Source organism: Mirounga angustirostris, unplaced genomic scaffold, assembly GCF_029215605.1.
Source record: "Mirounga angustirostris isolate CCGP_5_RB_7025 unplaced genomic scaffold, mMirAng1.0.hap1 SCAF_5, whole genome shotgun sequence".
Lineage (NCBI taxonomy): Eukaryota > Metazoa > Chordata > Mammalia > Carnivora > Phocidae > Mirounga > Mirounga angustirostris.
The window spans coordinates 154,420,409-154,434,306 of NW_026991713.1; the positions used below are offsets into that span (position 1 = coordinate 154,420,409).

The 13,898-nt window shown below is 43.9% G+C and overlaps 1 protein-coding gene across 6 annotated transcripts in view; it reads left to right on the top strand.

The window, feature by feature from the left end:
* Window positions 1-8,373, top strand: part of VPS35L (VPS35 endosomal protein sorting factor like) — a 113,161-nt gene extending 104,788 nt beyond the window's left edge. For all 6 annotated transcript variants that reach the window (XR_010411867.1, XM_045875077.3, XM_045875079.3 and 3 more), the window contains 3 exons: window positions 1,108-1,226; window positions 7,487-7,633; window positions 8,128-8,373. Coding sequence is in view for 5 of the 6 variants with exons in the window: in XM_045875077.3 (XP_045731033.1) it covers window positions 1,108-1,226; window positions 7,487-7,633; window positions 8,128-8,226 (365 nt within the window). In the remaining variant the exon portion in view is untranslated. The remainder of the gene's footprint in view (window positions 1-1,107; window positions 1,227-7,486; window positions 7,634-8,127) is intronic.
* The last annotated feature ends 5,525 nt before the right edge of the window (window positions 8,374-13,898 follow it).

The following is a 13,898-nucleotide window of genomic DNA, read 5'->3' on the forward strand; positions in this document are numbered from 1 at the left end:
ATTCTTAAGCAGCTATAAATTAGGAAATATAGATGTACACATCTGGGCTCTACTATGGATACTTTTGTCACTTTTTAAAAATTAAGTATCTTATAATTATGTGTTATTAATAGTATAATAATATAGTGTACTATGTGGTAATTAATAACTATAGATCATGTACTTTTATTATCCTCCAAGTATTTAATACTGTAACAGAGCATTTATTTTTCTGATTTTTTTTTTTTAAAGACTTATTTGACAGAGAGTGTGCATGTGAGGGGAGGGGCATAGAGAAATCCTCAGGCAGACTCCCCTGCTGAGCATGGAGCCCGATGCAGGGCTTAGTCTCAACCCTGAGATCACAATCTGAGCCACCCAGGCGCCCCTGTTGGATTATTTTCTTAAAAATAAATACCTTAATGGCTTCCCCAAGTCAAAGATACAGACTTTTTGTACTAAGGCTTTTTTTTTACATTTTTTAAAAATTCATAACCTACACATAGTGATAAAATAAAGTTTACCATTTTAACTATTTTTAAGTGCATAATTCACCTTCATCAAGTATGATGAGTGTTGAGCAGCCATCACCACTACCCATTTCCAAGATTTTTTAATCATTCCAACAAACTGTACCCAATAGACAGTGACTTCCCATACCCCCGCCCCCCTGCCCCCGCCTGTGGTGACCTCCACTCTGAGTCCTTCTACAAATCTGCCTGTTCCAGTGTCCTGTGAAAGAGGAATCATGCAGTATTTGTCCTTTTGTGTCTGGCATATTTCACTTACATAAAGCTTTCAAGATTCATCCACATTTCAACACGTATCAGAATTTCATTCCTTTTTGGGGCACCTGGGTGGCTCACTCATTAAGCATCTGCCTTCGGCTCAGGTCATGATGATCTCAGGGTCCTGGGATCGAGCCCCACCTCGGGCTCCCTGCTCCGCGGGAAGCCTGCTTCTCCCTCTCCCACTCCCCTGCTTGTGCTCCCTCTCTTGCTGTGTCTCTGTCAAATAAATAAATAAAATCTTAAAAAAAAAAAAAAATTCATTCCTTTTTATGATTGCATAATATTCCTTTGTATGGCTAGACCACGCTTTGCTCACTGCTCTGGTCTGTTCCATCAGTTGACTCCAACGACAGCCTTTATGGGGGAGACTCCAAGTTTCTGGCTGAAAACAACAAGCTGTGTGAGACAGTGATGGCTCAGATCCTGGAGCACCTGAAAACCTTGGCCAAGGATGAGGTAGGTGCCCTCTGCCTGCTCACTCTGAATGCACAAGTTTCCAGGGTGGGCTGGACATTGTTCCGTTCTGGAAAAGAAACTCGGTCATGTGGGTAATGTGTTTCTGTGCAGACTGATAACTGAGCGCTCCGTCCAGGGCTTTTGCTCCTGTACTAAATGCTCTGTGTTTTTCAGTTGCTTGCCTCTCCTACCAGAATGTCAGCCCAGGGATCTTGCGACATGAGTCTCGGAGACCTCCCTGTCTCTGTCCCATGTGTCACTCACCACAGCATCCCCCCCACCTTGAACAGAGGCCCGCATACAGCAGGTGCTTCATCTGTACATGCTGAATAAATTGCCTGTATTTTGCATATCTTAGGTTTTTTTCATGCCCACAACCAGCCTGAGATGGAAGTGCTCTGTTTATTCTCATTGGACAGTAAAGGAAACTGAGGCTTAGAGAGGTTTCTCCACAGCCCTGGGTTTCCTCTGGTGATAGAACAGGGTCGTCACCCTGATCCCCGAGGCTGAACTTTGAACCACTGCGTTGCCCTCCTCGACCAAGGCCTTTCGCTTTTTTACCTTGTAAGAAGTGGCATGTAGTTCCTGTCCCACCACAGTGGAGGTTCTGTTTCTCCAGCCTTTGTTTTTGTTTTTTTTTTAAGATTTTATTTATTCATGAGACAGAGAGGCAGAGGGAGAAGCAGGCTCCCCATTGAGCAGGGAGCCCGATGCGGGGCTCGATCCCAGGACCCCGGGATCATGACCTGAGCCGGAGGCAGACACTTAACCAACCGAGCCACCCAGGCACCCTCTCCAACCTCTGTTATGAGTGTAGCGTTGAGGACTCTGCATTTATCATCTCAGTGAATTCTCACGACAGACCAGTGAGGTGGGACAGCTGTTGCTTTACACTGTACGGACAGGGAGACAGTCCCAGAGTGGTAGCTATGCAATGTGGTCGAGGCCGTCTTCTAGAACCCGTGTTCTTAACCACAAATTACATGGATATGTCAGGTGTTGCATCTTTTGTTTTCAGAGCAGTTTTTCCCTAGTCTCCATATAGTTAGATGATAGTTAAATTTAATTTCCATTTAGGACAGTCTACATATCTACCTGTGCTCTTCCCCGGTTATGCCAATCACTGCTTCCTTTGCAGCTTCAGCCCTAACATGTGGGTGACAGATGGCTCCCAGAGGCCCTGTCTCAGGCTTGTTCAGACCTAGGCTCATCTCTGGGAGTGTGTTCAGGCTGATTCCTGTTGTGTAGTCAGGGCCTGTGGGAAGGGGGGTGGAGGGGGGCAGTGCCTTAGGAGTCAAAGCTGGCGCCTGACCTTTCTCTGCGTTCTTTCCATGGGTCAGCTGGTGCCTGAATTTATTTCCACCTCCATGTACTCCCCTGGGTCTTGCTCTTCACTACTCCAAGCTGTCTGCTTGAAACTCCGAGCATTTCGTTTTTTTCTTTTATTCCCACCTGGCAAGAGACCACCTGATGCTCATTCCTAATTTCATCCTGGCAGGCCCCATACTCTCCCGCCGCCCTGCCCCTCAATTCCCTTTCCCAAAGCTAAGGCAGATTTTGGACTGCCTATTTCCCAGTAGCTTCCCAGCCTTCCTTCCTTCCCTTCCCTGGATTCTCCCGTTCCTAGGTTTTGTTCCTTTATCCCCACCCCGTCAAACCCTTTGAAGACAAAATAAGATCAAACTGAATTTTAATTCATACTCATTTCCAGGGCTATATGAAATACCACCATTGTCCTTACCCCCTTCCCCACCAGAAAATCACAAGAATATTGCATAGCTACGGACGTACACGTGTATGATGCACATATGTGTTCTGGGTTCCCATTATCCTCAGGATATTCAAGCAGGTGTTGGAGAGAGTGGAATTTTTTTCTGGACTCCATCCTCCAGTGCCCCCTGCCAAGTTCTAGGGCCAGCCTTAGGGTTAGCAGTAGGTCCCACGTGCATCATAGCACCCTCTCTAGGGAGGGAGTATGTGTTGGTGTGTCCCACCGACCTGGGGACCCTTCTGGATGCAGGGCTGGGGAAGTTAACACATGGAGGGCGCTTCCCTGTCAGGGGACGGGGCAGAATCAGAACCCCAATTTCTTCAGGGAGACTGGTTTATCGAACCAGTGAGTATCAGAAGAGGCAATTCTCTCCCAACTGAAAGGCCTTTTTCAAACACGGGCCAACTTTTAGGGCCAAAGACCCACCTCTTCTTTGTCTCTTTGTATTGGTAGTTTTCAGGGGAGAGCTCTTCCTACCCTGCAGGAGAAATGGGGTCCTTTACCTTGAGCTCCTCTGCCATGAAAAATTCTTCTTAGGCACCTTTTCCTGATTTTTAAAACCATGGGTTCTGGCTCCAACTTCTAGCCCAGGGACCTCTTAGAGCAGTACTGTGTTTAACAGATTACACCCAAGAAAAAATTGCCACATGGCTTGAAAATACATTTCTTCACCCTGATGCAACAGGCTGGGTTTAATCAGATGTGGCCACTTACAGCATCAATGACCATAGCCTAGCACAACCCCCAAGCTCACAATAAAAATAAAGCCAAGAACTATATGTAGTAGTTGTGTCCCACTACCCCCCCCCCGGCCCCCCGCTGCCACGGAGTTTGTTACCTGGGGCCAACTACTGTCCAGAAGCAGATTCTCCCCCTTCCTGACGTCCAATCAGGTCAGTAGCAGCCTGACATGACGTCACGATGACCGTGTCATTCACCTCATCTCATGGAGCAGTTTATCCCTTTACATCATCATAAGGGTGAGTACAGGACAGTATTTTGAGAGACCAGATTAACATAACTTTTATTATAGTATATAGTTCTATTTTGTTAATTTCTTACTGTGCCTAATTTATAAACTATCAGAGGTATGTATGTATAGGAAAAAACAGTACATACAAGGTTCAGTACTGTCCGTGGTTTCAGGCGTTTACTGGGGGTCTTTGAACGTATTTTTGCAGCTGTTGGGGGGGACAGTGCTGTGATTGTATTTAATGTTTGTCTCTTTTTCTCTTGGGGGAGGGGGCACTGATTGCAATAATGACTCTGAAACAGGATTCTGAAAAAATAGCAAAGTTGGAATTCTTCTAAAGAACATTTCAACTCACATAATACCAGGGACATTCAGTGAAAATGTCCTTCCATATATATATGCACATTTACCGAGCTAAAATGGAACGTACCATCCTTCATTTTAACAATGCAGTTCGAAATTCAGCGTAGGCAAGCATGTCACGGCAGGGGCCCTGGGAGCCTGGGACCTAGGAAACGGGTCAGATTTCTCTACCAGGTGGAGAGCAAAGCTTCCTGTTTTTGGAGACCCCCAGTGCCGATGCCAGGCCTGAGGAGGTCATCTCGAAGCTGGGAGCAGCCCTGCTTCCAAAATTTTCTCTCAACCTACATGACGGGGCTCGGCAGTTTACTCATGAGCTTCGTGAAGTTGTTTGTTTGGGTGTGGTGAAGCTGGGAACCATGCCAGACCCGCGGAGCTTCCTGGAAATGACAATTCTCATAGGAAAATAATGAAAAGAAGCTCTTTTCTATTTAAAACCTCTGGAGAAGAGGAGGGGGGCCTCAAGGCCCTGATTTGGTTCTCTCATAATGTGTTCTTGTTTTGGGGGTCTTTGCATGTTGGCTGGCATGACTTCTCATCCCTCAGATCTGTCTCTGATGATTTCACTTTTAATGGGCTGTGCATTTGAAACACATGTGGATTGGGCTTTTTAAGGTAAAATGCTTACTGAGAAGATACAGAATAGAGAAATAGCTAGTTGTTAGGTGTTGTCTCCCTTGTCTTTTAAAAAATCTCTCCCACTTCAATGAAATGTAGTTAAAGGACCTCTCTCAGGGGAGACTCTTTTAGTTGTATTTGAAATAGAATTTGTTTTAGCTTTGTCCTGTAGATATGCACCCTCCTGTTTTCCCAGCCATCAGACGAGGGCTGGTTCGAAAGGCAGGCAGCAGGTTGGGCTGGAACCCACGGAATGGCGATCTCTGCCCAGGTTCCTGGTTGGGGTAGAAGAACTGCACTGTCTGATTAGAGAGAGGATCCCAAGCAGGCAGTCGGCAGCCACTTAATGAGTCTGTGCCCGGTACATGCCGCTTTTCTCCCAGGGCCCGCAGGCTTGGGCAGTGCACAGCACGACCCCACTCCTTGACGGTAACGTTCAGTCAGCTCAGCTGCTTCTGTGACTGTCACAGGTCCGGGCCGTTGCCAAGGCAGGCTCAACTGGCCTTGCAATGGAGGTCTCTTCATTGCTGCTCAGCCACCCTTGCCCAACCGTGCTTGAAGCTGCACCTTCATAGTTGTTTTCCTCCACCAAGAGATTGTAGATTCTCACATAGCAGAGGATGGCAGGAAGGATTAAGTTGGTTCAGTAGTGGCTCCCATGAATTTTTGTGGAATGATGGACGGACAGATCGATGGTTACTAGGTTGGTTTTATCCACCTTGAGTAGTTGAGAAAAGCAACTCTTAGCCTCTTCAGAATTTGGATTCCTAATGTGATGCTAACACTGGGTCTATGTGAATATTCCATCAGCTGGAGTGGAACATGGGAGGGTGTGGGCACAGGCTTTGGAGTCAGACCACTGGAGCCCAAATCCTGCTTTGTACTTACTACCTGTGGTCCGTGAGCAAGCTCCCCAGAGCTTTCTGAGCTTTGGGTGTCTCTGCAAAATGGGAGTGGATTGGATTCCTCTTGCAGCCTTAAAAAAAACTGCCACAGGGCGCCTGGGTGGCTCAGTTGGTTAAGCGACTGCCTTCGGCTCAGGGTCATGATCCTGGAGTCCCGAGATCGAGTCCCACATCGGGCTCCCTGCTCAGCGGGGAGTCTGCCTCTCTCTCTGACCCTCCCCCCTCTCATGCTCTCTATCTCATTCTCTCTCTCAAATAAATAAATAAAATCTTTAAAAAAAACTGCCACAAACTCAACAGCTTAAAACATTCATTTATTATATCAGTTTGGTGAGTTGGCAGTGAAAATCAGGGTGTTGACGGACTGGCTTCTTTAGGATGTTGGCAGACTTGAGTTCCATACAGTTGTAGGACTGAGGTCCGTTTCCTTGCTGGCTGTTGGCTAGAGGTGTTCTCAGCTTCTAGAAGTTGTCTGCATTTCTTGGCTTTTGGCCCCCTTCTTCCATTTGAAAGCCATCAACGGTAGGTCACATCCTCGTGCTTCAAATCTCTGTGATCTCACCCCTTCTGCCTCTTCTGCCACTGGTCTCTCAGAAATTTCTCTGCCTTTTAGGGCTCAAGGGATTAGATTGGGCCCACCCAGATAATCCAGGATTCTCTAAGGTCCATAACTCTAATTACATCTACAAAATCCCTTCACCCTAGCACCCAGTATAGTGCTTGAATAACCAGGGGTTGGGATCCTTGGGAGACAGTGCAAAACACGTACCTACCTACATGTGCCTAGCTGGTCAGAAATGTGCTTCCCACAAAGATGTGCTGTGTAGATTAAATGGGATGAGCTGTATAAAGCACGGAGCAGAATACCTGGCCCACTTTAAGGGCTCCTTTCTCATCTGCTTCGCTGGACTCACTGATGTTCTGCATTGTGAGCCAAGGGCGTCCAGCAAGGGCCCAGGTCAGCAGCTGTCCAGGGTCCGCATGGACTGTGATAGAACCTGGCTGGCTGGTTAGGTCCACCTGTTCACTTGGCCTTCCCACATGCCTCTGTTTACCTTTCAGAACTTGTATCCTTTCTCCAAGGCCTGTTGAATTCGGGTTTGGTCTACCCTGACATTTTGGCTAGACTTTGCTTGTTTAGGTACCTCTAATCAGAGGCAAGATTAGGTGTTAGAATAGTTCTTAAGAAAGCTGGGCCTGGGCTGTTTATGGGGAGCTGTCAGTTGGTCTTTATTTCTGCCCTAAATAGTGACCATAACTTTGGATGGCTTAGGATACATCTGAAAGACATTTTATTGTAGCCTTTCAGTTTTTGTTTGTACTTGCAAGAAGGCCTATCACTTCATTCCTTTACCCTGCTGTGTGCGGAGTCTCATGAAAGTATCACTTGCTTCTGCTTCCATTTCATGAGTAATGCCCATGTGGGAGGCACAGAATGAAGGCTTTATATGCTTCATCTCATTCAATCCTCACTTACCCGAGGAGCTGGCATTACCTTACTCTCCTACAGCTGAAGGCGGGACTTGGGAGGTTAAGCAGCTTGCCCTGCAGAAGATCCGTGGTAGAGCTGGCATCAACACTGGCTCCAGCCTGGGCCCCACGGCCAGATGGTAATCTCTCTCTTCTGTTTCAGGCTCTGAAGCGCCAAAGCTCCCTGGGCCTTTCCTTCTTTAATAGTATCTTGGCACATGGAGACCTGCGCAACAACAGACTCAACCAGCTCTCCGTCAACCTGTGGCACCTGGCACAGAGACATGGCTGTGCAGATACCAGGACCATGGTGAGGCACTGGGAAGGCATGGGGGTCCTGGTGAACCACATAAAGCCACCGGCCAGAGCACAACTGGCCTCAACAAACCCGTCTCCCCTTTCTTTTTTTCCCTCTGAATAAAATACACATCTATAAAAATGTGAGCTATTCCTGGTCACACCAAAATAAGCAAATTATAATCTAAGAAGTTGTACTTAAAGACTTCACTCTCTTTTATTTTAATGATTTTATTTATTTGAGAGAGAGGGGGAGGGAGAGGGAAAAGCAGGCCTCCGGCTGGGGAGCTCAATCCCAGGACCCTGAGATCATGACCTGAGTCGAAGGCAGACCCTTAACTGACTGAGCCACCCAGGTGCCCCATACTTTAAAGACTTTGTTGGTTGCTTCTCCTCCTTTATCCTTCAAAAGACTTTAGCTGTAAGAAAGCATAAGCTCACAATATGGTTGATTTGTTGGTGCACTGGTGAACCAGAAGGGATACTGATTGTTCTTTTTCCTCCTAGGTGAAAACTCTGGAATACATCAAGAAGCGAAGCAAACAACCAGATATGGGTCATCTGACTGAACTGGCCCTCAGGCTCCCTCTGCAAACAAGGACCTGACTAGGGCTGTGAAGCCAAGTCCAGAAACACCTGCTTTGCTTTATTTTTACATATACAAATTGGTTTCAGCTTTGGCCTCTACCCAGATTACTGAGACAGTGAAGAAGTAGGAATTGTCAGAGCATTAAAATCCAATCTTGTTCACAAGAGTAGCAGTGTCTTTGCGCAAGTGGCCTTCAGATCGACCTTTATCGAGAAACAGGACACAAGTAACATCTGTCACGTGTTTTTTTGTTTTTTAACTAGAAAAACCTTGAAAAGGTGTCTACTTTTAAAGAGCCACTGTTACCTAATTTGAGGGCCTCAAGTCTGGAATTGAATGTTGCCTAAACCACTACAGAAGATTGATAAAAGGTAGATGGTGCAGTTAACTTTTCTATCAAAAGCAGCTCTGGATAGAACTTAGAATATACTGGTATATACCTAGCTGTCAGTGGCAACACAGAAGATGCGGGTGCAGTGGCTCATGCATACGTGGGCACACCAGGGCATGCATGAGCACCACCAGCAGGCACCCCCACTGAACCCACTGGAACTCCAGGGAGGATGGCAGAGTAAGGTTGTGAACTCACCTTTCCCACGGACATACTAATGATGCAACTACACAACATGCAACTCACTCAGAAAGTTCCAAAGACTTAGCAGAACAGCTCTTACACAGCTAGAGACAAAAAGCTACACTGAGAAGGGTAGGAGGGGCAGAGATAAGGTCAAGAACCACATCCCGGGCACAGTGACCCATAAAGTGGGAAGGATATCACCTCATAAATGGCAAGAGTCAAGCTCCTCATAGGGTGGGGTCTGCAGCACCAGTAAGATGAGCTCCCATAATGTTGAGCTGTGGAAATATGTGGGGCTTAACTCTGGGAGAGCCAAAGGCTATAGAAAACTGAGGGTCTACTCTTTTTTTTTTTTTTTAAAGATTTTATTTATTTGACAGAGAGAGACATAGCGAGAGCGGGAACACAAGCAGGGGGAGTGGGAGAGGGAGAAGCAGGCTTCCCACAGAGCAGGGAGCCCGATGTGGGGCTTGATCCCAGGACCCTGGGATCATGACCTGAGCCGAAGGCAGATGCTTAACGACTGAGCCACCCAGGCGTCCCTGAGGGTCTACTCTTAATCACTCTGAGACCCAGCACCAAGGCAGCTGTCTGAAAAGTACTGGGTTATACATGAAGGAGATTTACTAATTTTAGGGTATGTGCTGGGAGGGGCAACAATCTAGGAATTTTCTCTGGGAATGGAAGAGTTTGCAGGTCACTTTCTATCTTCCTTGCTAGCACCACTGGCACTGACCAGGCATTACTCTTTGGACTCACCTTCCCAACAGGCACAATTTGTGCCTACCACAATGCTCATAGCAGTTGTGGCCAAATCTCACTGCCACCCACCAGTGCATACACAGCCCACACGGGACATGCCTGGAGCACCTGGTTCTGGTGGCCAGGGGAGACATCACTATTGGCCCCCACAGGATGCCTCCTACAGAAGGCCACTACCTTCAAGACCAGATGTAGCTGACCTACTAAATACAAACACAGAGTAGACAAAATGGAGTAAGTTCCAAACAAAAGAACCAAAACAAAACCTCAAAAATGAACCAGAGCTAAGCAATCTACCTGATAAAAAGAGTTCAAAGTAACAGCCATAAAGATGCTAGCTGGACTTGAATTCAGTGAGAACTTTAACAAAGAGATAGAAAATATAAAAAAGATTCAGAGCTGAATACAAATGAAAAATACCCTCTAGTATATCAACATCAAATTAGAAGGTGCAGAAAAATGAATCAGCAATCTGGAACACAAGGTATTAGAAATAAAGCTGAACATTTGCATTACAAGCATCCCAGGAGAGGACAGAAGAAAAAATGGACAGAAAACTTACTGAATAATAGCTGATAACTTCTATAACCTAGAGAAGGAAATGGACACCTAGGACCAGGAAGCACAGAAAGCCCCAAACAAGATGAATCCAAAGAGGTCCACACCAAGACACATGATACAGATGGCTCTTTAACAACACAAATCCACTTACATGTGGATATTTTTTCTATGCAGTACAGAACTACATTTTCTCTTCTGATTTCTTAATTTTTTTCTCTAGCTTTAAGAATACAGTATATAATACGTATAACAGAAAATATGTGTCAATCAGCTGTTTAAGGCTTCTGGTCAACAGTAGGCTATTAGTAAACCTGGGGGGAGTCAAAAGTTACATGTGGATTTTCAACTGCACAGGGGATTGCTGCCCCTAACCCCTGCATTGTTAGGGGTCAACTGTAGTTACAATGTCAATAATTAATGAAAACCTTAAAAGCAGCAGGAGAAAAACAACTAATAACATACAAAGGAAACCCCCACAAGACTATCAACTGATTTTTCAGCAAAAACTATGTGGGCCAGAAAGGAATGGCATGATCTATTCCAAGTGCTGAAAAGAAAAAAATCTACAGCCAAGAATGCCCGTCAAGATTATCATTCAGAATTACAGGAGAAATGAGTTTCCCAAACAAAAGTTAGAGTTCATCACCACTAAAAAAGCCTTACAAGAAATGTTAAAGGAGCTTCTTTAAGTGTAAAAGGACATAACTAGATGAAAATTATGAAAGAAAAAATTTCACTGGTAAAAACAAACATACAGTAAAGGTAGTAGATCAATCATTTATAATAGTATGAAGGTTAAAAGACAAAAGTAGTATCAATTTTATCTACCATAATTAATGGGTACACAAAAAGATGTAAAGTATGACACCAAATACATAAAATGTGGAAGGGGAGGGCAGTAAAAATGTAGTGCTTTTAGAATATGTTCAAACTGAAGTGACCATTAAAATATGAAGGAATCCAAGCATAAGACTAAAAGTCATCAAACAAAAGAAAGCAAGAGAACAGAAAAGAACAAAAACAACCAGAAAGCAATTAAAATGGAAGTACAGTTGACCCCTGAACAGCACAGGGTTGAACTGTACATGGATTTTTTTTTTAATAAAAAAATCTATTCCTTATGATTTTCTTACTTTAAGAATACAGTATGTAGTACACCTAACATACAAAATATGTGTTAATCAACTATTTATGTTACCAAGCAAGGCTCCTGGTCAACAGTAGGCTATTAATAGTTAAATTTTGGGGGCACTCACAAGTTTTATGTGGATTTTCAACTGCATGGATATCAGTCAGTGTCCCTAACCACCACCTATTCAAGGGCAAATGTATGTATGTATTTATCAGTAATTTCTTTAAATGTAAATGGACTAAATGCTCCAATCAAAAGACATAGGGTAACTGAAAGAATGATAAAAAAAAATAAAAAGACACATCCATATGAAGACTCACTTCAGACCACATGATCTAGCAATCAAAAGAAAAAATTAGAAAAACCGCAAACACATAGACACTGAACAACATGGTACTAAACAACCAATGGGTCAATGAAGAAACCAAAAAGGAAATTAAAAAATACCTTGAGACAAATAATAATGGCAATACAACCCTCCAAAATCTTTGGAACACAAAAAAGTTCTAAGATAGAAATTTATAGCAATACAGGTCTACCTCAAGAAACAAGAAAAATAACACAATCTAACCTTACAACTAAAGGAACTAGAAAAAGAACAAACAAACCCAAAGTTAGCAGAAGGAATGAAATAATGAAGATCAGAGTGGAAGTAAATGAAATAGAGACCAAAAACAAAACAACAACACAACAATAACAAAAGACCAAGACTAAGAGCTGGTTCTTGAAAAGATAAAAATTGATAAACCTTCAGCCACACTCAAGAGAAAAAGAGGACTCAAATATATAAAATCAGACATGAAAGAGAAGTTACAAATGACACTACAGAAATACAAAGAATTATAAGAGACTACTACAAAAAATTATATGCCAACAAACTGGACAATCTAGAAGAAATGGACAAATTACTAGGAACATAACAATCTTCCAAAACTGAATCGAGAATAGAAAATCTGGACAGAATGGTTACTAGTAATGAGACTGAATGAGTAATCAAAGAACTCCCAACAAACAGAAGTCCAGGACCCGAAAGTTTCACAGGTAAAGCCAAACATTTAAAGAGTTAATACCCATCCTTCTCAATTATTGCAAAAAATTGAAGAGGAACAAATGCTTCTAAATTCTTTCATGAGGCCAGCATTACTCTGATACCAAAACCAAATAAAGATACATACTACAGGGGGAAAAATGCTAATTATAAGCCAGTAATATCCCTGATGAACACCAATGCGAAAATCCTCAACAAAATATTAGCAAGCCAAATTCAACAAAACATTGAAAGGATTACTCACCAAGATCAAATGGGATTTATTCCAGGGATGCAAGGATAGTTCAGTATCTGCAAATCAATCAATGTGATACACTACATTAACAAAATGAAGGATTAAAAATCATGATCTCATTAGATGCAGAAAAAAAAAATTTGACAAAATTCAACACCTATTCATGATAACAACTCTTAACACAGTGGGTATAGAGGGAACACACTTACCATAATAAAAGCCCAAACCCACAGCTAACGTCATACCCAAAAATGAAAAGCTGAAGGCCTTTCCTCTAAGATCAGGTACAGGACAAGAACATCTGCTCCCCCAGGTTTCTTCAACCTAGTACAGAGGTCCGAGCCATAACAATCATGTAAGAAAAAGAAAAAGCAGTAGTAAAACTGTCACTATTTGCAGATGGCATGATTTGTGCAGGTCTGCTGTGGGAAGAGACCTGCAGCCTTGGCAGTTTTAGCTGGCTGCAGGTCCCTTCCTACAGCAGACCTGCACAAACCCGCCCAAACCCTGCTATACAGAAAACCCTAAAGACCAAAAAAAAAAAAAAGCAAAAACAAAAGCAAAACCACTATAATAAATGAATTCAGTAAAAGTTGCAGGATACAAAATTAATACACAGAAATCTGTTTCATTTCTATATGCCAATAATAAACTAGCAGGAGGAGAAATTTTTAAAAAACACTATTTACAACTGCATTAAAAAGAGTAAAACAGGACAGAGCAGACTCTCCACAGATAAATGTAGAGAGGAGGCCGAATTGAAGAGGGTAGGAAAGGTAAAGACCCAGTTGGGAGCTAAAATGACTGCAGGACTGTCCATATGAGGGAGGGATGCCACGGGCATGGACAGGGTAAAGAAACAGACCCTCACACCAGGCACCCCAGTCATGGGGAACCCACACAGGGAAGATGAATCCCCAAACATTTAGCTTTGAAAAGCAGAGGAGCACAATTTCGCTAGTTCTTACAATCAGTGCAGCTTGTCACCTGTAACTTTAAAAATCAGAGGGCTCAGCTCTGGGAGAGCCAGGAGGACAATAGGAAACTTTGTTCTTAAGTAAACCACACAAGAAACAGCCCCACAAAGATAAAATGTAGAAGTAGCAGTTTGAAAAATGCCTGGGATATACAATAGGGAGATTGGTTTACTAATATCAGAGCATGTTCTGCAGGGGAAGGGATCCCTAGGAGACTTCTCCAGAGCCAAGGAGCTGGTGAGTGCCATTTCCCTCCCCTGAGCCCAGCCAAGATACAGACATCTGCAGGAACCAGCAGAGCACACTTTTCAACTAGCTTGACACTGCGCACCCCATCCCCACACTTCTGTGGATCTGCCCACTCCAACCCAGCAGGCTTGGCAGGAGTTGTAGGTGG